The sequence below is a fragment of the Cheilinus undulatus genome, linkage group 14 (assembly GCF_018320785.1).
Source record: "Cheilinus undulatus linkage group 14, ASM1832078v1, whole genome shotgun sequence".
NCBI lineage: Eukaryota > Metazoa > Chordata > Actinopteri > Labriformes > Labridae > Cheilinus > Cheilinus undulatus.
In genome coordinates, this window is record NC_054878.1 from 21575559 (window position 1) to 21603385 (window position 27827).

Consider the following 27827-nt stretch of genomic DNA (forward strand, 5'->3'; position numbering starts at 1 on the left):
CTGAAAGAATGTTACCTTCACGTGAACTTTATTTTTAGACCGGAGCAAATTTTCAAACAAGCCTTGCCGGGCCCGAGGATTCAGGGAAGTAAAAGATTGTTCCAGCTCGGTCCATCTTAAATGAGGTCATCCAGTTAAATATGTAAAACTCTGTAGACATTTTAAAGATATGGTGTCGTATGACCAGCAAATCTGCTGTAGTTGAGAGAAAAGTGACAAGACAAACATTGTAACCCAATAAAGCAGCTGTTTCATTCAAATAAGCCTTGTATAAATCTCAGCCTGTATTAAACAGATTATTTCCAGTGTTAGCGACGTGTTGCTTGCTCATTTCCTCTCATTATTAATCTCTATCTCTCCATCTTCCCTTCTTTCACGTACGCAGTGATTTGTGTCTTATTTAGGCTTGAATCCTAGCACAAACAATGGCATCATTTATTTTGAATTAACAACAGGACTACATGAATAGTCTCTATGACGCAGTTAGGGATGGTTTTTCCAGGAATGGAAAGTTGAAGCAGTGTCTGTCCTTTATGAAAAAGGATTTCATGTAATTTATTTTCTGATTATAGATGCTAGATAATTGAATCAAGTTGTTCTTTGTGTTATATTTTTCAGGCTTTCCTGCTGTCTTCGAGCCGATCCTGCAGTTTGAATGCAGAGGAAAGACTGAATCCTGTTCTCCAGACCTCCCTGCTGCCTCAGGGGAGATTGTCCGATGTGTACCCAGCACTCAAAGCCCCTGGCCCGGCCGCGGGGATGGCAGCCTCTGCCCTGAACCTGAACGGCCTTGGAGTCATGAACAGGTCTGCTTTTTTCTCAGATTTTGTCTCTTTCTATTTTAGGTCTTCTTACCTCTGGCGTTTTTGGAGAGGAAATGCATACTTAAAACATGTTTGGTCTGTATGGGTTGGTGCAGGTGTGAAGCTGTTGGACAGGACTGGTGAGATAACATTTTTTTAATTTTAATGAAATGATAGGCATGAAAATAAACATCATTTGCAAGAATGCTTGAAATAACTTCAGTTCTCCTATTATCTGCATTGTAAACTTGGTTTTAAAACCATTAATGCCTGGTGCATTTATTATACCGTACTTTGTAATCAAATCACAGATTTGCCATGTATTGCAAAGCTGAACTGTGCCTTGCTAGAGAATTAATTCCCTTGGACTTCCCTGTATGTTGTCAAGTTACAGCTGCAAAATTTAATGGATAACATTGCACTGCATACAAACACAAAATAGTCCATAACTTTGAAGTAGAGGAGGGGTAATAACTGTCGAACATTTTAGTAAGATCAAGTGTCAGCAGCTGCCTTCCAGGTTAATATGCATGAAATGAATTTCTGCTTTTATGACTGCACTAGGTGGGAATAGAAACAGGTAAAAAGTTCAATAAAGTCTTTCTGATTTATAGAACTAATACTGAAAAAAATCTGAACGTTCCTTACACAAGGCTCTGTTCCATTTGACATGGACTGACATTTTAGGTCTTATTTTGATCTCTAAAGACACATTGCATCAAATACTTCATATTACTCATATAGTTTTAAAGTTTCTAAACCCACCCTCTGCTCTTCTTATTTTTCTCTTTTCAGCAGCAGTAATCAGTTTCACACCCAGCCAGGCTCCTCTAGCACCAACTCAGCAGCTAGAACCAGTCCCGTTGGCCGACCTGTGCTGCCAGTTCCAGATCGGAGCACCTACTGTCCACTGCTTAGTGGAGGTCTCTACAGCCCTACCAGCCCCAAGGTAGATAAAGATGTAGTCCAGTTATTTTCCAGAAAAAAAGTTACAAAAAAAAGAAAAAAATGGCTAAATATAGTAAGAGAAGCAAGGAACTTCTGCAAGCGGAAGACTTTAAGCTGCTAATTTAATGTCAATTTAAGCCCGTCTTTATCCAGAGAGCTTCTAAACCTGCTTTGTGTGTCCTCTCTCCCAGACGAGTCCTCGATCCCTGAGTCGAACTTTCGTCTTCCCCTCCTCATCCTCGCTCTCTCCCAGCTCCTCCCATCGGGCTCGCTCCCCCTCCCCGCGGAGCCCAGAGCTTCTTGGAGTCAATGTGGGCCAGCGGGTCCGACGCTTGAGCTCGCCCGGCCCTGACGAGAGAAGGGACGGAGAAGGGCAGGAGGAGAAGGGAGGAGAGACGGGAGGAGGAGAGAGGCGAGAGGAGAAGAGACGCCAGGCACAGCTGCTGCAGATACACAGGGAGCTGCAGAACGTTGAGGTGACTTTTACATTTATTTCTATTCTTTGCCTTTTATCTGTGTCTTTGTCTTCCCTTTATTTGCCTCTGTCTTTCTCTTTCCATCCATCGCTCTGTCTGTGTTTGTCAAGGAATGCGATCCTTGAGCAATATAGAGCCATGCATCGACACTCTGAAAGATTTACTACTTTGTTTTGATTTGTTGGGCTTGTCAGAACAACATCAGTAGGATATATTCTCATTCGGCATTCCCATTAGTCAGCTGTTTCTTATTTTAATGACAAGGAAGGATGGAAAAATGACTTCTAGTTTCTGCTGCTCTGACAAAGATCTTTTATTTTGAAAGTTTTATGTTCTCCAGATTCTTAATATTTTATTTTAACTATATGCCATTTTCATTTTGCCTTTCTTAACATCACCAACCATCATTTATGAGTTATTTATTTATTTTAATTATTTAAAGTAATTTAAATATTTATGTTGAACCAACAATTTTATACTGAATTTCAATTGAAAGTTTTATGTAGATTGTCGATGTTTTCACACTGGAACAAAAGTTTTCTAGTTGAGTTGCATGTGTGAATGCAAACAGCTGCAATTTTCACCCTGATTCTACCTTGAATTTTCCTGCCAGCTCTGTAGTAAATGTTCTGCGTTAAGTCGCAGAGAGTTGATGAATGAATGCAGGAGGAAATATATAGAAAATTCACTGTGAGTGAGCTGAGGGGCTGAAGTTAAGTATATTTAGGACATTGGTTTTCCTAGGTGTATAATCTACCATTTGATGAAACAAAAAAGATAATTGTGTTTAGCTGACTAGTACAAAGGCAAACAACCTCACACTGCATCAGTAAAAATGTCACACTGTAGTGGTCCGAAGTTGGTTTGCAGAATGTAGCTAAGGTTAGCAGTGCTAGCACCACTGATGTTCAACTTTTTTTGCTGGTTAGCATCCATATTCTTGAGCTGAACATCTGCACACAACAGTTTGTTTATACACGGGTATAACCTGGCACAGCCTCTGGACATCTTTATTATTTATTTTTATTTATTAATGCAAAATCTCAGATTGTTCTTTTTCTTTCACATTGCCCTTATACTTGTAGGTGATAATTATGCTTTCTTTTCAGCTCAAACCATCAAACTGTTAAATGTCAGAACTCAACACAGAAGAAATTCAGGAACAATTCCCTCCATTGTCTTGATCCAAATAATGCTGAACCGGGGTTGTTTATACTAGAGTAAAGAGCACTGTGGCAGCAAGGCAGTAGTCATTAAGAACAACTGCAGTGGCTACTATTGGTGAGGCTGTGTTACGTATAAGATGGAGTATTTGACTGGAAATGTGGGCCTGAACTAGTAAAAAATGTTAATAATTAGTTTTAACAACTTGTAATTATGGTATTGCTAGTAAGGCCCCTTAATTTAACCGTCTAGTTGGCTAACTAGACTTCAGTTTTATCTGGGAATGGTGGTCAACCAGCATGACCCTTGTGCTTGTAATGAAGCTGCTTATGACTCTTTGCTTGCCAGCATGTATTTACCACTTATTGCTTGATACTGTGAACTTGTTCAAACACACATAGAATGATAGGTTCTTTGCAGCATAGCAGCAGAAAACTGCATTGAGAAACGCTACCAACTACTAAAAGGGCCATATTTTAAGCTGTTTATGACTCTGCCAAGTGTTCAAAGTGTAAAAATATAAGCATTCTTAATTCTTAAGCTACTTTTGTGTCCCGTAAGTAGCGTAATATTCAGGCAAAGAAAAGGTTTTAAAAATGCACAGAGAAACAGCAGTGGGCAGGAATTAATAGCCTTCATCTAAAGCCTGGACAAGCTGCATGTGTATGGTCTGTTCCCACAAAGTGGTCTGGTTTGGTTCAGTACAGTTTTGCCATGGTTAATCTCATTAAACTCTGATCTTACCCATCTTTCCTCAGCTGGAGTTAGTCTCACCAACCTCCAGTCTTGCCGGTGTGACAGGAATTCCATCTCTCTTTAGAGATTCATTTGGCTCAGCTCAGAAGAGGTGGTTGTTTGTCTCCCATGAGCTCTTCATTTGATACCAGTTTGGCTTTTTAAATGTGGATTAAATAACAACAAAAGAAGGAGGAAAGGAAACTTGCACTCAAACAGGAGCTTGCAACCGTAGCTAACTTAAGGGAGACAGTGAATGCTACATAATTGCTCAGTCACTCACCCCACAAAGTTTATTTGATTGATAGAACAATGCTGTTTTTATTAAAAGCATGCTTGTGTGTAAAGGAGGATTTTTTATATGTTAAAGGGGCTCAGCAAAAGATTCCTCTGGACTCTTTTCTCCCTTAATCTGACTAGATCATGCTAGGAGTTCTGCAGGACTGAATATTTGTGATATTGATTGCCTCCATGCCAGGTAAATTGGTTAAACTGTTGAAAAAAATCACGTTTTTTTTTTTTTTTTTTTAAATAAAATATAGGAATCGTATTCAATCTATGTAAAAAAATTGTGATGATAATTGCAGTGTAGGGATCCACTGAGATCTCTCAAGTACTGACTTTCCTCCATTCCTATTTATTATGCCTGTCCCCCACTTTCTGACCCCCCAACGTACATGAGGGATCATGTGACTGCAAACAACCTATATAATATACACTGAAAAATCTAACTTAATTAATGTTGAGTGAACAAATTATGATTTATTGGGTGCACTTTTGATAGCTGAACTAGTTGACACAACAAATTGTATTGAGTTTCTCAAACTATGGAAGATATACTGAGTGAACATTAAGATTTTAGTTGTCCAGACATTTCTGGGAGCTCAGCTTAAATAGTTTTAGTTGAACCAACTGATATTTATTTTTAATGGAAAACAATTTTTTTTAAGTATGTTACGTTGGGCCTCATATTCATTTGTACAGTAAAGAATACAAAGGCATCACCTGGGATTCTAGCATTAGATTCTCCTGCTTCGTCTGCCTCCTTTGACCTTCTTCCCTCGTTCAGCAGTTAAAGTCTCCCACTGTGTGGTTCATGTTTCAACCAGCAAGTCAGAAAAATATTTAGCCGACTGTTCTTAAATTTTCTAGAACTTTCTAGAAGAGAGTTCATTTATGAAAAAAGTGCTTTGAAGTTTATTCAAATGTTGCATTTTTTGGCTAACTTTAATTTGGGTGTTGCATAAGCATGGTCCTTGTTTTGTGTTCTTGTTCTTTTTTACATCTCTAAGTGAAAGCCAGCCTACATTTGTATTCAGATAACAAAAATAGTCAAAATTGTTTTGTGTCTTGCTAAAATCATCTTTCAAGACAGTCTGTTAAGTGCCAAGCATGAGAAAACACTTACTCTTGGCTCTCTTTTTTCATATTCTTAATATAGGTGGCATATTTTGATGTCATGTTTTCTGCCAAGGTTTTCTGATATCAGTGCACCTGTGAGATAACAGCCCAAACCAAATCTGAAAAAAAAAAAAAAATGCATTGAAGCAAACTTTTCTTCAGTTTGACTGAGGAAACCAAACGGTTGCTCCATTTAGACTCATTTTTTCTCTGTCTGTTTCAGGTCAGGGGAAAGGTGGGCATTTTTGAGGCCCACATTTCAGGAATCCGTGCTCAGGTGCTCAACAGTGAACTCCAGCGCAGCCCTCGGTCTCCAAGGAGATCAACAAACCAGCCACCAGCCCATCCCAGCCAAGGAAACGCAGCCCCTGACTCCTCAATGACCCACCCACAAGAGCGTAAAGTTCCTCCTGTTGTCCAAAATGGGAGAGAAAGGGAGGAGGAAACCATTGAGGGAGAAAAGAGGGAGACAGGGAGCAATCAAGGTGAAAAGAAGGACAGCAGTGCAACAGAAAGAAACACAGAGAATAAGACACTTATTGGTGTAAATGGCCGTTGTTCTGATGTAACAATGCAAACTCCTTGTTTAGACGGACTGTCTGACATTCAGAGCTCTGTAAAGACAGTTAACCTGGACAGAGAGAAAGATGATGGAGAAAGACAGGGAGAAATACACAAAGGAGAGGTAGAAAACACACACATACAGGAAGAACGGACAGAGAGAGAATTAAAGAATGAAAAAACCAACCAGCTGTGTCATGACATTAGCCCAGAAGCCCCTGCTTTCCCGCCTACTCAAAGCAATGACAGCTGCCTGTGTGTGATGGACGTGACTGATCACACCTCCAACCACACTCCTTCTGTTCCTCCCTCCATCCCGCCCTCCATCCCTGCTGTCATTATAACTGACCACGGTTTGGAAAGCCCACCTCAAACTTCTGAAGGCTCCAACTCGGACCAGGGACTAAGCTGCACCCCCAGCCCGGGTTCTAGCCCCGTACCCGGGTCCAACTTCTCCACTCGCTCCCTTAGGAAGTTGTCATCCTCCTCGGCCTCCTCAGCGGGGTTCTCCTCGTCCTGGGAAGAGTCGGAGGAGGATATTTCCAGTGATACGGAGAAAGGGGAGCAGCTTCTCAACCCTGCTGTCCTGACCTCCAAACAGAAAGCGGTAAGTCAATAAAGTCATGTAAGAGTAAGTCCGCTAGAGTGTTTACCTGCTTTTAAGACCTGTCATACATGAAGACCTTCTGTTGTTTAAAAATGTCAACGACCTTTAAAATCTTTGTTGACTGAAATAGCAAAGATAATCCACGAAGGGAACACTAGACTAGTGATAGAGGGAAGCAGGGAAAGTCACTGGTCAATGAGATGGTTTTACAGGAATATACCAAAATGTTTCAGCGAAACTAGCAACATGATAGGGATTGTTATTTTGACTTACTTAATTGTTCGTCAGTCAATCAATTCTTCAGGTCTAAATTGAACATCTTTGTGTTGGAGTGACATGAATATTAGGGGTGCACAGATGCACTGTTGTTCAGCTTGCTACGCCAGCTAGGCGTAACATCAATGATGACACACATGGAATAACACAGAAGCAACATGATCGATATCAGTCAATATCAGCCCTTTAGATGAGCATGGCCATATGCAAATAATGTGGCATGTACTGATATGAGTAGCAGATATTTACCTGTAAATTTAATGCTGGTATTTAGCACATCACCAGATTCACAGACGAGGTTTATTATTGGACAGAAGACCTGTTGGACAAACTCTGAGCTGTTTTAATGGTCAAAGATGGAAGCAAATGTTGGTACATTGGGTGTCTTACACTGTAGAAAGTAATGGAATAAGCATCTGGATTGGCCACTGGCTGGTTGTTGTTTTAAATATCTATATTGGCATCAACCCTGATTTTACAGGCAGTACATATCTAAAATTATGTTTTTTAGAGGATGACCCTGCTGTGGTTGTCCCCTTTTATCTCAGAGCCACCAATTTAAAGCTTTCAACTGTGACAGATTGTGTTACAATAATAATATGCAAATGTTAGCATACAAATTCACTTGGCATACTCTTGTTTATACCAGTGTTCTTAACATTGCTGATTTTAATGTTCAAGTCAAAGCTACACTATGCAGAATTAAGCTACTAAGCAACTAGCATTAATGCAATCATAGTTCTTACTGATTCTTTTGTTTTCTTGCTTGTATTATGAAGGGACTGAGTATGAAACTAACCGTTAAAGCTCATAAATGTTTGGTGCGTTGAACCGAATTTAGCTCAAACATAGTTTTATTCTGCTGTTCTTGTGCAGGTTGCAGAAGACTTCATTTATTCCAGTACGTTAGATCCTATTTTTAGGGATGCATATTGGATTTTTGCCCATGTCTGATATACTAATATTTCCAAATTAATTTTAGCTGATACCCATAACAATACCAATATATAAATGTATCTCAGACCTTAAACTTCAGTCCTTAATACACTTTTTAAAATTTAAGTATGAACAAAGAAAAAGACTTCAGCTGACGTAGGTCTGTTGGTCCTGCCTTAAAACTCCTTGATGCCCTGGTCCTGGGATCAATTCTCAGCCTAGGCGTACGTTTAGTGCTTCCCCCATTCTCTCTCCCTGTGTTTCCTGTCTCTCTTTTGCTGTCCCATCTAATGAAATGCAAAATGCCAAAACATAATCTTTGGGAAAAAAAAACCTTCACAGAATTCTTCGTAAATATGGATGATATTTGAAGCCGATGTATTGACTGTAAATATCAGCAGAACTTTTTATATCAGGTTTAGTGCTGTCAGTCGATTCATAAAAATAATCAGATTAATTCTGGGATTTGTGATGCATTAATAACAATTATTGCATATGTCCATAATTTGAGAAAGATTGCATTACTGGTAGATTTGATGATGATAGTTACAAAATGATCAAAAAGGACATGTTTCAGAATGGCATCAAAACTTTCTACTAGCTTTTAGAGCAGAAGAAGAGGAGACTGAGGACAGATTGTACACTTGTCAGTCAACCTAGGATAGTTTCAGTCTGAAGAAAATGGATTTTATCCACAGAATTATAATAAATAAGAGATCAGAGAACTTAAATGTGTTCCACTCAAAGTTACAAAGCTACTTTAGATGGTTCTGTGATGGCATCAGAGTGTTATTTATCAGCATACATTTTACATCCGTTTTTTCACCCCACTGGAAACTTTGAATAAATCTAAGAAGAATGTGTGCCCAGGAAAAAAAAGAGGTTCTGTAAGTTCCCTTTTTTAGACTTGAGTTAAAATTGTCCACTATTTAAAACAGGCATTTTGTCAATAAAGATACAGTTAACATCCCTCAGTCAACCATCACTACCAGCCCAGAAAAATGAGCAAAAACCATAACAGTAAGATTTAACAATAACAAAAAACTAACTATCAAGGGTCCTCTATAACCAATATACAGGGAAGAAACTAGATTATACATTCCTATTTTGAAGAGACTAAGATAGAAATAAAACCCAAATAGAAGGCAAACACGTGAAAAAGACATTAGCATGTGCTGATTAGCTGTAAGCCCCATCTGTGGCATCATTCATGACACTGTTATGTACGACTGCTCTTGGAGATATGTGATTAGAGCTTAAAACTAGTAAATTTGAAGCCAATCCTGGAAGATCCAGAAATTTGTCTCGGGTATCTTTTGTATCTTCTATCTTTGTATTTAAATGTCAGGGATGCATGATATTATCAGCTTGAGATATGAAAATTTCCAAAATTTACAACCCATAAACCAGCTGTATAATTAGGCTAATATTGGTTGTGAATGTCACCTGTATGTATGAATAGGTTTATGAAGTTTTAGGCAGGATCAACAGATGCCAGCTGAAGTATTTTTTCTTTGTTCATTCTTATTCCTCAAAATGTTATGAGTGGTTCGAAGTTTTAAGTCTGAACTACATTTATATGTTGATATCTGCTAAAATGGATTTTGAATATCAGCATATTTGACATTGGCAACAATCCAGTATCATTCATCCCTTTTAGATGCGTCTCTGCAAGTTGCTTCTGTGTCAGATTGGCCTGAGCTCTCTGCCTGAGTAACGGCTGACATTCACATTAACAAAGATACTTCTGTGCCTCGACCTGTGTGTGTAGATGTGTGTTTCTGGTGTGTTTATGAAGGTACATGTGTGTGTTGAAGAAAGAGAGCACTGTAATAGATAAAGGCAAACAGAGAGAATTTGCAGTCACACACACTTAGGTTTTGCTTGTGCTTGGACGCCGTTCAAAGAGGAGGCCGAGGCCTGTTTGAGTTTGTGTGTACGTGTGTGAATGTAGGTGGGTGTGTGGATGCATTTTTATTTGTAGCCAGGAAAAGTTCAGCAGTTCATCTCAGTTCTGCTTTGAAACAGGATTTAATAAAGGATTGTATAACTGATTTCTTCAACTGTTTGGTAAACAATGTCGCGGCCCAAAAAGTGTGTCTTTTTATGGACTTCACAACACAAAAAGCTTTTCATTTTTTTTCTTGCTTTATGAAAAAGGATGTTTGCAAGTCCAATCAGTTGAACTGTCATTTTTAAGACCTTTTAAAAACAAGAATGTCTTCCCTATGCATGAATGAGACAAGTGACTCTGCAAGCTCTGAGTACTCACAAGTAAAATGTGTAATTCTGTAATCTTACAAAGATTGCTGAATTTGTCTGATGAATGCAGGTGTCCTGCATATTGATCAAATGACCAATCCCTATCAAATGACCTGGCCCTCCCAGTTCATATGCATTACAGGATATTTGTATAAATGAATTTGGCTGATGGATTTGAATAATGTTTGTATTACTCTTTGCATATTCCCAGCATTTGTTTTTTTTCCTTCATTCTGGCAAAGACTGAGGCAGCTGACTAAAGGAACGGGTTTTATAGTTCCTTGTAAAAGTCTGGATTCCCCCATCATAGCTCAGAGATGCCAAACACTGGGGTTATTCATGTTTAGGTCTGCAGCTTGTCATGGATCCTGATCAGTTGTTGGCTTAAGGAAACCTGCTGCATGAGTGCAAGAAGAGGCAGACATGCAGATACACATAAAGCATGCCTGCTTGTGTGGGAGGTATGTAGGAAAGAAGAGAGGGAGAGAGTGAAGAGGAGTGATACTGACAGAGGAAGAAAGGCAGAAGAATAAGTGCAAGCTGAAGATTAAAACCTGCGAAAGAGACAGAAGAATGTAAGAAGGAGCGCAAAAATGCTGTCTTTGCTGCAAATAAACACCAAGTTTACAACAAAGACGATACACAGTTTAATTTAAAGGCGTGGTCTAAAACTGGGATCTGATTTCATCTTAACCATACATAGCAGCAATACAAGTACAAAAAGCAGAAAATAAATACATATAAACAATTAAACAACCTCTACTTGGTTTTGCACATCATGAGTAATTTAGAGACACTTATGTTATGAAGCCTTGCCACTACATGTTTGGAGTTAAATAAAATTTGAAATGTGTGACCCTGAAAGACATTGTAATCTACCTATTGTGATTATTACTTGAGCTCAGTTAAATTAAGACCAGCAAGAACTTGTCTGATTAAGTTAAAAGCAGTCAGTGAATGCAAAAGAGCATGTCTGCCTGACAAATAAACTGATGTGTCATCAATATAGAGGATTATCGTTTTTTTTGGCAACATACTACAGATGCAAAGTAAAAAAGAAAGAGGCCCCATAAAAGAAGTGTGGGGTACTCCTTTGCTGGAGACAGTGAAGAGTGACTTTGCATCATTGGCAGCTTATGTATGAGCTCTCTTAGGAGGATAGATCCAGTTCTACGGGATGCCAGCCTACTGATTGATCACAGTCTCCTTGATAAAATTGTGTTGTTGACCAAATCAGAATAAGCTAAGAGTACGGCATGTTTTGGCCTTTATGAACTATTAAGAATCACATTTATCACTGGAAAGTTAAAGTTTATATCAGGAAGCTCTGCATCACAATGAATGCATTTGTTTCCCTGATGCTTGAAGCAACAGTTTAAATTCTCCTTTGTATTATTCACCCAAGTAAGCATGACGTTTTGGTTTCTTTTTGTATAAACAGATTCAAACAAAACTGCTTTGTTAAGGTCATTGGTTGTATGATTATATCAACTCATTGCTGAAGAGTGTACACACTGAGTATCTGAACAGATCCTTTTATAGACAACGCTCGGCTGATCTTTTGACTGTTGGGCATCTCTCCAAAGTTAGGAGGCACACATGTGTTGGCAGGGTTTCCCTATTCTAGTTAAGTGGCAGTGAAGGGCACCTGCAGTAGATAGACATCTTTGTTTTTTCCTTTCTATGAAATGACTGTTAAATGTAGGGGTAGGAGAACAGAGGAGGCTGTAAGTATGAGGTATGAGGTATTGAGACAACATTATTCTCTATATTCAACCCTATTTCCTAAGAGGTTTAGACAATGGGTAAAATATGTCAAGAAAATCAGAATAGGATGTCCCCAAAGTCTGAAATACTATTTTTCCAACAGAAGTAGCACAAAGACAATGCATCAAAAATTTCATTGCAGCAATGTTGTTGTTTTTGCAAAATTACACAGCCATACCAAACTAGATATCAGCAACATATTTTTTTTCAAATAGGCTGTTGGTTGTTCGCTTTATGTCATTGACTTGCTGAAAAATAAACTTTCTCTCAAGCCCTAATTCTCTTGCAGACTGAGTAAGATTGTCCTTCAGGATTTTCCTGTACTTTGATACATTTATTTTGCCCTCTGCCTTTACAAGCCTTCCAGGGCCAACTGACAAGTAGCCTCCCCACAGCATGATGCTGCCACCGCCGGTCCCTTAGTTTGTGAGTGCAGTCTGATCTAGGCAGATTTACACATGTGCCATATTCATTCTGTTTCTTGATGGTAATGGTGATAATGGGCCTAATTGAACTGTAGGGGATATTCAGTGCCTTGGATTTTTGTATCCATCCCCTGACTTATACTTTTCAATGATCTTTTCTCTTAGTTGTTTGGAGTGTCATTTTGTCTTCATGGTGTAATGGTAGCCAGGAATACTGATTAACAAGTGACTGGACCTTTCAGACACAGGTGTCTTAATACTACAGTCACTTAAGACACATTCACTGTGCTTAGTTGAACCCATTACACTAATTGAGAGAATACTGGCACCACTTGGCTGGATGTCTGTTTAACTTGGTCAGTCACTTTAAAGAGGTGAATATTTAAGCAATCACTTATTTTCAATTACATAATTTTATTTAATTGACATTACTTTGTAGAAATCTTTTTAAACTTTAAAATTAAAGAGTCATTTTCAGTATTTTGGGCAAAATTACCAAATGTTTTAGCCCCTTTTTATTTTTCAAGTTATTTTGCGATACTTAAACATTTTCACTTTAATAGTCTTAATGATCTGTTACTTTTCACTTAGTTGCATCGGTAATAACACCAGGCAACACTTGTTACTCCACATTTTTACTTTTGGTACAGCCCTACAGTCAAAACTTAGCAGGAGGTTTACTAAAATTATGTCTTGCAGTCTTAAAGCGAGATTGATGATGAAGTTAAAACTATTGGAGAACTATTGGAGATGACAAAGTGAGGCAGGACTTTTAGATGATGCTTTGGGTGTGATGGTTTTCAGTTTGTCAGTACTGTTTGTAAAGACTTATTTTAATACAGGGTTGTCCGAACACAAAAATTTAAACTTTGACTTGACACCAGTAAAAATGTAATGGTAATTCGTAATTGAGCCTGTTTTGATACTTTGCAGCAAATCTAGAAACCCTGGGTACCCATTATTGAATAATGTCTTGTTTTAATTGAACAAAATTGCAGGCAAACTCCTAGTTACATGTGTTTTTGCACCATAGACAGTTTGTAGACATTTGCCTGCAGTTTTTAATTTAATTCTTCTCCTACACACCTGTTATAGAAAATAATTTCTTTACTTTTTTGTTTTACTATTTGTTCAAATAACAGATTGCATTAGCATAAAAAAAGACAATTTCACTTTTGTTTAACACACGCACCCATGCTAACACTGACACACCCTCTGCTCGCACCACTCTCAAAATTTCACTAGTTGAACTTTGTAGAAGAAGACAATACTCAATCTACACTGAAGGTCTTCACACATGCACATTGCGTCTCATATCCCTTTTTCAAGATCCTTTAATGGAAAAACTCTCTGACTGAAACATAAATCTGCACTTTGACTTTAATTATTAATAAAATAAAAATAAATCAAACCTAGTCTTTAGTAAAGAAAAAAAAGCATTTGCTGCTTTTAAACAGTCAAAAAAAAATTTTCATGTCCTGAAGTGTAACTCAGCACACTCTCACACACTCCTTCTGAAACACACACACTGTGTTTGTACTTCAGTGGAAAATCTTCACTACCATGGCGGCTGGTCGCTTAGCAACCCTGTGACGTCAAACCGAGTTTCCCTCTCACAGCTGTGTGTGTGTGTTAGAGCGACTGAGAGTCTGAAAGTTTAATTTAGTGTGTACGTACACGTTTAAAAAAGTGTCTCCTTGCCTCACAGAGAGGGGAACACCGGTCAGTTCTTCATTTGGAGTTTCTGCAGAGGTTTGCCAGTGGGAGTGCACTCATGATGAAGACGCTGACCCAGCCATGCAGGAGTCACAGCACCTTGATGAAGCTGACATTTTAGCTGAAAGAGAGGCTGATGACAAGTCCAGAGCAGAAGTCGAGTGTGGTTTCACACCTTTTTAAGAGCTGACAGAGACATATAGTTTACACGGGGAATCCCTGCTGAAGGCTAATTTAAGGGTTAAAAAAGTGCAAATGTCACAAACTGGTGATCCACAGGCTCTACTTCTAAAAGTAGAGAGGAAATTTACAAAATACAGTAATTGAGGGTTTTTTTTGGATGGTTTTGCAATGAATTTCAATATTATTGTTATTAAAAAGAGCATTTGTAATAAATGCTGGGGGATGTACATGTCACAAAAGTAGGCTCATGATAGAATTTGATCACTTATTTTTTTTAGTGTTTTCCAGTTTTCAAGAAGACGTGGAATTGAAGTCAGTGCGGCGATAAGATTTTTAATTTTAATTATCTGGCAATAAAAATATAAAATACCCCTTTCCTTATGTTTAAACCATTCTAAGATGACTTTTCAGGCTTTTGCCTTCAAGAAACAGGGGGAAGAGTCAGATAAGAGAGTAGAGAATGTCAGGCAAGAAAGTAGCCATAGGTTGGACATGAACCTGGAGGACAAAAGCCTCCACACAACCAGTGCAACCAACCTGCTTGGCCGTTGGTGCCCTGTTCTTTCCTTATTTTTAATTTGAGGTTTTATCATTGAAAACAAAACTATGTATATTTTTCTGCATATAAAATGATGGTGGGCCTTTCTCAAACTGCCCCCTACACCCTCTCCCTCAACACTCCCACTTCATTTGCATGCTCTTGTTGAGGGTCCGCCACACTGACTGCTTTCCAAACCTTGAAGTGTGGAGTGAGATTGGGCTGTTAAACCCTCTAACAGTGAGTCTGCACCAATGCTGACTTAACTGAACAGGTGTAAAAACTCTCACGGTTCATAATAAAGATGCTCCACACATTAAAGTCGCAGGTTATTACCTGCATAAACTTAAATGCATCTCCAAGTTTAAAGCATAGTATCATACAGATGCAAGAATCAAAACATTCACATTAAAATCAGGATCCAATTGCAAGTCTTAAACAAAGAGGTAAAATGTTTGACAGTGAGGTGTTTATGTTAACAAGCATGTAAATGTTTAAAAATGCCACCAATATGTTGTTTTTTATTAGTGTGTAGTGGTTTACATTATTTAACTGTATAACCAAGCAACATAAAGACATGATCATGTTATGTCCCTGTTTCTGTGGAGGTTAGGGGAGAAAAAGCCTGCTGCTGTTGTCAACCCTCCATCATAATGGAGGAAGCTAAGGCCATGACACAGGATGGATTTCATTCTGTTTCAGTGTGAGAGAGTGATTTTAGAAATACTCAGCAGTTCTCACCAATGCTTCAGCTGCTGACGCCAAACTGCACAAGTCAAAAGCAAAAAGCACCCCGAGATGGTGCACAGAAGAGGCGCTGCAATATATCTTAAGGCTAGCTCAGATTTTGGTCGTCTGCGACATCACAGTTCATTGTCAAAACGTCAACCCTGATTATATGCGCCAGGAACGACAAACCGTCTTGTAGTGTGACACAACGAACAATGTGTCTAAAATGCCCCACAAACACGATTCAACAAGAGTAGCATGTCCGAATATTTCTTGCATCGTCACCTGACCCCTTGTCAACGACCCCAGCTACATTTGCCGGCATCAAAATCGTGTTTAACACAATTTTGATGCCGGCAAAAGAAGCTCAAGTTAGCTATTAGCTACCCTTAGATGCTAATTTAGTGGTGAGAAAATGTTTTTTGATTTGGTTTTGATGAAGGAGAGCAAGTTGCAAAATACCAACTGCAAAACGTAAATTAATTAGAGAGACATTGAACTTTTTAGCTACGACTTGGGTGTATAGTTTGATACTTGTCTGTTTTTTGCCCTTCAAACTGTCTGCTAGATTAACTCATTTTAAAGCACAGTTTTAATTTTCCTCATACCTCGCCATGTGGGATTTTTCTTTTTGAAGTTTCACTTACAAAAGGCAGGCTTTGCTCAGGTATTCTAATGTGAGAGAGCAACGAATTACCTTGAAAACTGAGCCAACAGAGTATTTCAGAGTAAATATCGAAAGTAAGATCTGCTCTTTAATGTTCCATTGTGACCTCAGTTTAGTTCCTTATCTGACTCAAGTATATTTTTAACTGAGCAGCCACATCACAAACATCTTACCGTTTTTTTTTCCCCTTTAGTTGTCGCTTTTTCTTGCCTTTATATAACCGACCAGCCGGCCTTGGTTACTAAGAGATTTATCAGGCACTGTCCAAGTATCTACTGCACATTGTTAGGCCTGGATCACACTCCTTGCAGTTTAATTGTGCATGTGTTTGTGTGCGTCTCTTAGTCAAAACTTTGCAGACTCAGACAGTTGCAGTTTTGGTATCTGCAAGGAGACCTTGTGGTGAGCGATATCAGGCTTGTTGTTTCCTCAGTGCTTCTCCGTTGAAAACATCAGCGTGCATCAGTGTTTCCCTCGCTGCGTCTTCACATCACACATTTGTAACCCAGAGTTACCTTCTGACCCAAGGCTTCTTTTTTTCCACCACACTCTGCCTCTTTGCATTCCTCCTTGCATGCAAATAAGCGTCATGGTTGCCCTGTTTAACCCTAGTTTGATTCACTAATATAACACTTAGGATTTCTAAACAGCTGTGCATCATTTTTGGTTCGGATACATTGGAGATTTGCACAAGTGTAAGATTTTAGAGTGTACCTAAACACATTTATTTAATATACATGAAGATAATGATAAACAAGGAGCTGATAGAGGCTCTTTTCCTCTTTCGTCTTCTTTCTTGTTTACAGAGGGCAAGGCTTTTTTTCTCTTTCTTTCTTTTGTAGTCAGCGGCAGATGTGGAAAATACTGTCGCTGAGGCAGGCGGCAACCCCCCCCTCCCCACTTCCTGTCTGTAAGAAGTTCCTTCTCTTACAATTTCCTCTCTCTCTCTCTCTCTCTCTCTCTCTCTCTCTTTAACTCTCTCTCTCAATGGAAACTTTAATTTTTCCTGCTCTGTCTCTCTCTCTACTTGTCATCCAGCTGGTCTGGGGAGAGTGATAGGAGACGGAGAGGCTGGCAGAGAGCAGCAAGCTTGGAAAGGATGAGAAAGACAAGGGAGACAGAGGAAAGAAAGACAGAGTGACTGGGTCGACTATTTCCAATTCAAACTGCTTCATGAGAACTATTCCAATTCAGGCTCATGCCTCTTTTTGCTTATTCAAGACAAATACAGAGCTTTCATAGTAGAAAATAAGCTTATTTTATAATGAATTAACATGTTTGAATAACAACCTGTGTCTGACAATTCAGCAAAGTCTGTAAATGTTTAAGTTTTAAAAGTATCATTTAAAAAATGTTCTGCATGTGAAGACATTAATTCATTTCTCTAGGTGTCAAATAATTTGCTATAAAATATTGCATGCACTGGTGAGAAAATTATTCAACTTCACTAATAGACAACATGAGAGGAAGGATTACTGTTAACTTCAATCGTACACCCAAAAAATAGGGATGCATGATGTTACCTGCAGATATCAGCAGATTGGCAGATAAAAAGGTTATGCTGGTGTTACAACCAATACATTGGCTGTAAATATTGACCATATGTATGCAGAAATGGGTATATGTAGATTTTAGGCTGGATCAACAGACTTACAGTTGAAACCAGAAGTTTATGTACACTGTATAAAAAGAGACAAAACTTTTTCTTCTCACTATCTAATATTAAATCAGACAAAACTTTTCCTGTTTTAGGTCAGTTAGGATTACCAAAATTATTTATTTTTGCAGAATAATGATATTCATCTAAAAAAGCTGTGCTCAGATATTAATGCAATTATGGTTTCTTGAGAATTATGTGTGCTCACAATAAATTTCACGCTGAAAATTCTTCTGACCTTTCAATATTTCCTGGAGTGATATCTCTGCCTGTGTGAATGTTCTTCAGTACTTGAAAGCACGTCTTTATCTTCCTGCAACACATTTAGTCTCATTCATGCAAATGTAACTGTCACAGACTCTTGTCATCTGCCAGTTGTGAAATTATGGTTCCACAAGCTCCTTTCAGAATATCATAGACTAAAAAGTAAAAAAAAAAAACAAAACAAAACAAAAAAAAAACAACAGTGAAATCACAAAGGTATGTGCTAGATTTTATGCAAGTGCATGGCTGATTTTCTGCATGTAGATATAGTTAATAACACACTGATACACCCAAAAGAGGGAAGCTACATGCATGTTGGTAGCATGTTTTCTTGTTGAGGATGTATCTATAGCTTGTGTTGTAATCTCTTTAACAATACTTCTGTTTTGAGACATAAACATTACAGAAGGCTTACCCAGGAAGCACATATGGTTTGGATGTCACACTTGGGTTCATGCAGTCGTATGAGGAATATGAGTGGAGAAAAAAGGCAGTAACAAGGTGGTATCAACACAAGAGCTGCAGATAAGCTGCCCACCAAATGTGATTTTTGTGGGGGGTCTTATCCCCTTATTTGATTGGACAGATGACTAGAGGTTAAAGGAGCAACTGCAAATGCTGTAACTCTCCTACAGCGTTACTAAAATCACCACTATGGAGATATTACTGTGGTTCCATTCCAGAGCACACTTTAAAGTTTCAAGAGCATGGCCCAATTTTCTGCTTGAATGGACCAAAACTTTCCCTTAAACCCTGCTTGAGCTTAGATTTTCTCTCTTTGTGCTCAAAATGTCCTCTTGTTTTCAAATTTTAGTTGCTTTCTCAGTGCCTTGGCCATTCACCTCTCATTGAAATGACTTCTGCTCTTCTCTCTCTTATTTTTCTTTAGTACTCAAAACTTTCTCTGCTGTGCTCTTGAAACTTCACAATAAAGCCACAATAATAAGTACGTACTCTGCAAGTTGAAGAGTATCTATTGAAAAGTTAAAGTGCCCACTAGTTATGTTGCTGACATACCTTTGTTTTGAAACAGCCATATCAGTTGTGACTTAGCACAACTCTGAAATTGCAAACAAAATAGAAAAATGAGACTTTTAATTCCACAGATTGAGTTGGAAGCCACCATGTACTGAGAAGTGAACTTAAAAACAGTAAAAAGGGGAGTGACATTTAGCTTGAAGAAATGCTGCACCTGATGGACACTGTGACACTTGAAGCTATAGAACTGCACTCTTCAGAAATCATAAATACTACAGATTGCTCCCATGGCACGCCTTTAACTTTTACATTCTGTTTCGTGTTTGGTGCATCATATTTTGCTATTGATAAAAAGGAGAAACTTAGATGTATGCATTTTGGACTTTGTTGCTTTATTGCTATTGAACTGAACTTGTTCCAAACCTAAAATTGAGGTACTGAGCGAACCGTGTCTTCTGTGAATTGTTACACTCCTAATGGGTACACAAATATGTGTAAAAAACACATAAAATGTGCAGGTCTGGTGTTGTTTTACTATGCTGAGCACTTCTCACAGTGCTGTGTGTGAGTTCACTTTGACACACGTTTACCTCTACCGTCTGGCTCTTTGAAATGTTGTGACTTGAGTGAGTATTTGCATGTCCAGATTGCTTGCCCTCTGTTTTGCCAATCAAATGACCCGCAATTGTTTACACACCGGCACACACATGTGTGTAAATCTTGTGGGGCATAGAAAAGATGAGTCTGAGGTTTTTAAAGCACAGAGAGGGACAGATGGACAGAGAGTTTTGGATGCTTTTGCAGGAGAAGCGGACGGATCATCAGTCTTGTCAGTTTGTCTCCTCTGTCGGCCATGATGTGGTCCGCGTGGCTCTACTCGCTGTGGAGTGTTGTTGTGTCAGTCGGAGCCATCTTTATCATAACCGTCATCCACCTCCGCACCAGCCACCTTCAGGTATACTTTAACCTCAGGATTCAGAATGTGTTTTATAGCTGTATTTAGTCTTTGTTTAAAGTGCTCTGACAGCTCTGCTTTTATTGAGTAATAATAAAGTTGCCGGCAGTTCAAGTATTTTATTTTCATTACACACAGACCAAACGTCTCTCCTCCTTCTCTGATTGCATTTTAAAGCCCATAGCTCCTAAATCTTCACATTTAAGACAGTCCATTCCAGCCTTTCTGTGCCTGCAGCTATAAGTGTGCAACCTGGTGGATTGATGAGAATCTGAGTTGTCTGAGAAGTGCAGATCTGGCTACTTCACAAACTTTGGCATTGCACTCCCTTACATCTGCACACGTATGAAAACTCATAGTAATAGCTTTTACTAGAATGTAGGCTACTTTTTGCTTCTATGTCTTGTTTCAGCTATTCAGAACTTTTAAAAAAGTGTTTCTGAATTTGCACAGACATTTTCTTTTTTATTTTGGAACATTTTAGTAACTTAGTTTCTTCTGCACTGCAAGCAACATTTAAAAAGTGCTTCTCATGAGGCAGCAATACAGCAACAATAAAAAAAGAACATAACCAATAAAACAAATGATGAGTTATTGGTTATTTGAGGCAGACAAGCTATTCAAGGATTTTTTTAAAATACAGGTTTTGACAAAAACTCTCAAAAAAGAGAGGTAAGAAATGATGCTCTAAAAAAAAAAAAAAGAAAAAAGAACCAATGCCATGATGGATTTTTAAAAAGAAGTTCTATTGTGAAGGTTTATTGTGTTGCATACAAGTTACTTTTCTGATTTTACTGTAACCTGATTTCCTCTGTTCCACAGTGAGGTTGTCAAAATCTGCTTACTTCAATACATTTTCACACCACATGTTTAAATTATACAATTAGAGATGCACATATGGTGAAACTTAGGGATGATTTATCTAAGGGCCTGGTGTTTTTAGCACTGGCAGAGCCTACAACCTCAGTTTCAGAGCATTAAGTCAAGTTAAATTCTTATGATACATTGTTTATAATAGCGCTGTCTGCTTAATATTTCCTTTTTTCAAGGAAATATATCATCAAGAAAACAGAACAATGTTGATATAGGCAGCAAGTGTAGACGAACACTTTTCTGCTGAAAAGATTAGTGGGATTGGTCTCTCTCCCACCATGATAAGATATCCTGCCCCTCTTGATTTTGATTGGCCAGTGAATGAAGTGACATTGACGAGTGTGGTGCTGGTCCAACAGATCAACCATTTTCAGCTGAGACTGCTGTGAGCGCTGCTACTGATACCAATGTTTTTATTTTGGTGTAACACTCATACCATGCCATGAAAACAGATATCTGACCATGAAACAGATCAGTTCGTCCAACAGATGACTTCTTCTGCCCCATGAAAAATCTCTTATTTGTTTGAGCAGTTAGGTGTATGATTGATGGCCAGAGGAGCTGACTGGACTCCTTTGTGACCACTTCTGTGTGACCGTGTGTTTAATGCTGATGTACTAGGAAGAGCGTGGATTGGAAGGGTCAGCTGCCTGATACAGGAACGCCAGCAGTGCTTTTATGAGCACCTCGTGTGCTTTCCGGGGCCTGATCCAGCTCACTGCATGCTGGGTGCCCAGGTCCCGGTGGGCTGGTCCAGATATTGGGGGTAACGGCATGCGTAGTGGAGGGGACAGCCAGGAGGATACCTTGAAAGATGGAGCATGGGCCAGGCGCAGGCCTTGACGATGGCCATCAGGAGGTCAGGACAGGTCAAGACCAAGGTTGATGCAGTGAAGTGCCGAACCAGCGTATGCTCCTATACCTGACCTGACCTGAGTTAGGTGTACTAGGTGCCACCATTTAATTTAGCTGACACCTATAAACACTGGCTGCTGATATCTGTTCATACTATTTTACTTTCATATGGTCAATATTTGTTATCAGGGCAGATATCAGCTGATATATAGCCCAAATAAAGCTTATATTTTTTAATCGAAATTTGTTGAGAATGGCAGAAGCTTTAAGAAACTGCATCTGATTCATAAGACAGGTGCTTAAAAATTGCGAGCAAAACTCTTACACATGGTCTAAATAGATCAAATATGTTGATGATGCTCTAATATGGAAATGTTTCCAATGTATTTGTGCAATTTAGACAGCATGCATTGCAGTAGCATTGAAACAGGCATCGATATAATTGGATTTTTACTTGCATCACATTGAAGCTCAAAATTTTGGGATCATGAAGATACCCTTACTATGCCTTGCCTTGATTCAAAAAGCAAAGGGGCCTTGATGATGATATTTGGAGTGCAAACTCTAAAAGGATTATTTAGTTTCAAGGCTAACCCTTTCTGTGTCTTGAAAGCAGTCAATAAATTCTTATAATCAGTTTTTAATCTTAGTACTAAAGAAATCAACAAGAATCACTTCCATATTTACTATCAAACGTGCCGTTTTCATGATGTTACAAAGCAAACGCTAACAACGTCTCTCCTCTCTGTGGCCCATTTCAGCTGATTACCTTGCTGTCAGTTTCCACCATGTGACCTGTACACGTGTATGTTTGACTTTGTGTAGGGGGAGTTTTTTTCCCCTCTCTCCTTCAGTGGTGCAGAGAGAAACCCCTCATGTGACCCTATGAGAGAGAGGCGAGTGAGCGTGTGTTTGAAGGTGTGTGTTAGTGTGTGTCTGCATCTCACCATAGATAGTAATGCTATCAGCTGATGAATTTTCATCAGGTCCAGATTATGCGACATGGGTTATATATCTCCTTCTATGGTCGTCTTCTCCCTCTTATCTCCTGTGTCCTCTGCTCTCCTCCCGTTTCTCCTCTTCTTCTTCTCCTCTCTGGTTATTTGTAGACATAATATTATGTTTCCTGGTGCTTTTTCAGAGCAGAGGGAATCTTCTGGGTGACATCACTTTTAATATAAAGAGAGTCTGGTGATTGCACCAGGAAGTTTGACAGTTTCTTTCCAAACGTGGCATCCTTTGGGGGTGAAATTACCATCTATTTAATGTTAATCAGATCAGTGAGTGGGAGTTTCTTTTTAAAATTAGGACTGTCAAGATTAATGGCATTGATCATAATTAATGAGGGTCCACAATTATTGCACTTGTCTCTTTCAGCACACTTTTTAATGTCTCCCTGTAGCCACTGTGATGTAAAATAAGTCCTCCACTCCCTTCGCCTCCTAAGACCTACATCTACATATGAGGACATTACATTCTGGCTTTCCTACAACATAGATATTATTTTTACTATTAGGATTTTTGAGAAAATTGTCTGCAATAACCACTGAAGTTTAAGTAATTCACCTGAAATACTGGGAGAATTTGCTATGTATTTTCAAGGAATATATCTTTGATATTTTCAAGTATTTTCATGGAAATTTTAAGATATTTTAATATATTTCTATTGACTTTCATTGGAAGTTTTTGCATTGAAATCTTTCAGTATTTTCATGGAATTTAGAAAATTTTGGGAATGTTTGGGTTAGTTAATTTGGAAATTTTCTAGTATTTATGTGTACATTTTGGAAATGTGTTTTTAATTTTTCAGAATTTTATTTGAATTGTTTGTGGGTGGTGATTTCTTTGAAATTTTCATGGAAATTTTGAGGAACTTGTGGTGGGCATATTTTAAGTATTTTCATGGAAAGTTGAAGATATTTTTGAAATCTTCATTGGAAATAATTGGCAGGGATTTTTAAAGTATTTTCATGGCATTTGGATTTTTGTGTGGGGGGGGGTTAATTTGCGAATTTTCAAGCATTTATTTGGAAATTTTGATTTTTTTTGGGGGGGGGGGTTGCTTTGAATTTTTTTTGCTTTATTGTCCAACTTTGGATATTTGATTGGAAATTGGAAAGGGGTTCGTCCTTTTGAATTTCTACAATTTAATGGAAATTACAGGAAAATTGTAGGAATGTTTAGGGGAATTTTCTGTCTTTTTCCTTGAATATATTTGTATGTTTTGGGGAATTTACTTTGAGATATTAGTGGGGAATTCTTTGAATTTTAGGAGAAATTTGCCTTGAAATTTGGGGGTATTTTTTTTTTAAAAATTGCAAGAATTTCCATGTGTATTTTGGGGGAATTTTTAAAAATGTAGGGTTTATGGCTAAGTTTCACTGACACATTTGAGGAATATTTCTAGATATTTCGGGGTCCTTTATATGGGCAACATTAAACATATGTTGTAAGAATTTTTTACTGAAATTTTAGGAAGATTCTTTTAAATCTTAGGGAATTTGTGTTGATATTGGACATCATTTTTGGTCAAAATTAATTCCTGTTCAAAGACAAGGCTGGGCTTTTGTACTTATCGGGTCCTATAATCCCAAATAAGTGGGAGAGATTAGAAATGCATTCCAAACAAAAGCCCAGGTCTCAGGAGGTTAATGGCTCATTTAACTTTTAAAAACTCACAGACATCTCTGTGGACAAGTTAGAAGTAATCTGCTCCTTGAGTTATCAAACCTTTACTTTTTTACTCTTCCCTTATGTCCTTTCCCATCTGTAACAAGTTCATTTTTCCATGATTAAATTCATGTTAAAATCTGCAAGTCTGCATCCAAGGTCTGTATTCATCTTGATTAATTCAGATAATTTATGATGGAAACTTTAAGCAGTTTTGTTGTGGTTTTTAACTCAAAAATATTTGATTTGTCCTCGTTTTCAGTGACAGTGTTGCACAGCGGAGTATTGTTTAAACCCACAGAAGAAGACATTTGGAGTTTTTCCATCTGATGTAATGCTGCAGGCAAAAAACTGTGTCAACAGTGTTGGTCTATTATTCAACACGATGATGAATTACTGCAGCTTTTATGAGGTGTTGCAACATGCAGCAGAATAAGCAGGTATCAAAACAATAAGAATAATAAGGATTACAGGGTTGTTTTGGTTTTAAGAGTTTAAAAGTCAGAAGAAGCACCTTATCTTGGGTTTCTAAAATGCCCCACTTCTTGCACTTCAAACATTTGTCTAACTGTCATTTGCTCACCCTGTAAAGCCATCAGTTAGAGTTATGTGAGAGACAAACAGAGAGCTTAACATCTTTCCTCAGCAGATAAATATTGATGCATCTGCAGGAGGAAAGTCTGAGATCACAGAGACGAAGAAAGAGAGAAACTCGACTTTAATCATTCTGAGGTCACTGAGATAAAAGCTGTTAGTGTTGGATGAATGTGTGTGTTCATTTGTTTGTGGGTGTGTGTGTGTGTGTGTGTGTGTGTGTGAGGCAGGAGTCCCACAGTTCAATTCATGCCAGGGACAGGGAGAGCCCTGGAGAAAGAGTGTTTGTGTGTGTGTAACCAGGGGAAACCCCGGCGTGATCCTCCAGAGTTCAGCTCAAGTGTCTAAAACAGCTAAAGAAGGAAAAAAGGAGCGAGCGGGAGAAGCTGGCAGAGAAAGACTGAAAACAGGGGTCAGGGATGCCCTATTGTGAGTTTGTGTGTTTTTAAGTGTGCTAAGAGACTTGTTTTGTTCCTGGCCGTCCAAAAGGAAAGCAATATAAAAAAGCCCTGAAAAAAGCTCATATGTCATGTCTCCAAAAACACTGGTTCTAAACTGGGGGGTCAGGACTGGAAAGTAGGTCACAGAGCTGTTTCCAGTGGGTCATGAATTTGTCACTGGAGAAAAAAAGTGGCCAAAAAACTATCGCTGTGTTTCCACCAAGTGATCTGGTTCAGTTCGGTGCACAGCTATTCATGTTTTCACTGTCAAAAGTTTGGAAGTTACCAAATTAACTGGTCAGTGCACTACTACTTTCTTGAGAGGGCCTGCCTGCAGACTGCTGCTCTCAGACAACCAGACGAGGTAGACATTAGCTGTAGAAATGCAAGCAAGAGCAGGGTTTGCTAAAACCGTGCCAAACTGCATGGAACCAAACCAGACCACTTGGTGGAAATACACTTTTACAGTAATTTCTGAACTTTTCTGCTTTTCAGGCCCCCCTACCCTTAACAGAACACATTAAATGTGGATAAAAAGAAATGTTTTGTCTTTTGTAGACTTCTTGTCAGCCTTACATTTCCCTGGAAGCCCTTTTACTACAGTGGTTCCCAGCTGGTCAGACATCAGGTCCCACCCCTACCACCTTAAGAGAAATAGTGACCAAAAGTTTCTGAAAGTGTTCAACCACTCAGTGAAAATGTTGCCGTTTGGACCCTAAATGAACAAAACAACATACTAACAGACAGGACAAAGATTGTGTAAAAAGCACATCATTACAGAGGACAAGCAGCATTTTAACAATATCAGACCAGAAAACAAATGGTAAAGTTAGATAAACAGTTTTGGTTGATTGTGAATAATACATAAATAATACTATATGTTGTCTGGTTGTATTTGTAGCACAAGTCCTGGAAGAAGATCAAGAACATGGTCCACTGGTCTCCGTTTGTCATGTCATTCAAGAAGAAATATCCCTGGATACAACTGGCCGGACATGCAGGTACGCAGGAATTCACAAATGGGTTCATCAGAGTGAATATGCTGTTGATAATACCTTTCTCATAGTAAAGTGGTAGTTTTTTGTTGGGATTGGGACCACTTATAAGAGCTTAGAAATCGTACACTAGACCTTCTTTTTCCAGGATGTTTGAACAACTAACTTCTCTATAGTTTAACACCTCTGCTCCGTAAATGTTTGTCCTGTTTTACAGGAAGTTTCAAGGCAGGAGCCAATGGCCGGATTTTAAAAGTAAGTTTGTTTTTGATGTGCCAAATGTTAATCCTTACTTCTCACACAAGCTTTTCTGTGTGCGTTTGTGTATATTTGGCAAGACGCTACATGTAAAAACCTGCTGACAGGATGTAAAGGCTGGGTGTGGGAGGCTGGTATAATCCACATGGTAAACAAAGACAGTACTGTGTTTAATGAGTCATGAGGTATGGAACATAAAGAGAACAGCACGTAGCTTTTCTGCTGTTTTTTTTTTTTGAATGTGGTTTTAGGAACAGCAGGAGAAACTGAGTCTTACAACCCAGTACATATACAGTAAATGCAAGGTAACTGTCTTTTAGTTGGTCTCCTGGTATACATGTTGTGTACATATATAGGATTTGAAAAATTAAACTGAGTGCTGTCTTGAAAGCCCTAGAAAAGTAAGGTGGTAAAGGTCAGGTGCTTTGCAAATGAAACTGAAAGATTTTATTAAGACTTTATTTGGCTTTTATCCAGTCATAGTAATGAGCTAAACCCAGGATTCCTACAAATCCTTGAAAAATCTTAATAGTCTTAAATCGCACATTTGAAATTCAAGACCTTAAAAAGTCTGAATTTTACCTGTGAGAGGTCTAGTAACTTGTAAGGTCTAGTCAACCTTATGTGATTTAAACATCTTTCTCCACAAAATGCTCCATAATTATTATTCAGAATTCAGAGGATTCAGCGATGGATGTTCTAGATTTCCTGGGAGTGGATCCCTAGACCCCTCTATCGTTTATTCTGGATCACTGTCATCAGATTTACCTTACACTGTTGTAAAACACTTGCCCTTTTCTCTAACATTTGGACTTCCAGGTTGCCCACTTCAAAATTTCATGCAAGCCACTTTTATTTTAAAAAGTTTTCCTCTACAAAGAGCATTAATCTGCCTTTTAATGGTTTAATTGTTAGAATAAGCTCAGCACACCTGCTAAATATCAGCAGAGGTTCTGCTGATACTGATAAATACAAATATATTGCATATTGATTAAATAGCATTAAATGTTCCAAACATAATCAGATGTGAGTGTTTTTGACCCAAACATTCCTTTGCCCTCCACCATTTGACATTTCATTGACAGTTCATTAAA

General features: G+C 38.5%; 1 protein-coding gene across 4 annotated transcripts in view; it reads left to right on the forward strand.

Moving 5' to 3' along the window:
• Positions 1-27827, forward strand: part of itpkb (inositol-trisphosphate 3-kinase B) — a 48917-nt gene that overhangs the window by 7756 nt on the left and 13334 nt on the right. The window contains exons 2-7 of one of the 4 annotated variants that reach the window (XM_041805362.1): positions 619-943; positions 1599-1752; positions 1943-2227; positions 5751-6695; positions 26382-26481; positions 26693-26730. In XM_041805362.1, the coding sequence (XP_041661296.1) occupies positions 906-943; positions 1599-1752; positions 1943-2227; positions 5751-6695; positions 26382-26481; positions 26693-26730 (1560 nt within the window). In that variant the 5' untranslated portion in view covers positions 619-905. The remainder of the gene's footprint in view (positions 1-618; positions 944-1598; positions 1753-1942; positions 2228-5750; positions 6696-26381; positions 26482-26692; positions 26731-27827) is intronic. The other 3 variants (XM_041805363.1, XM_041805360.1, XM_041805361.1) reach the window with 3 other exon arrangements.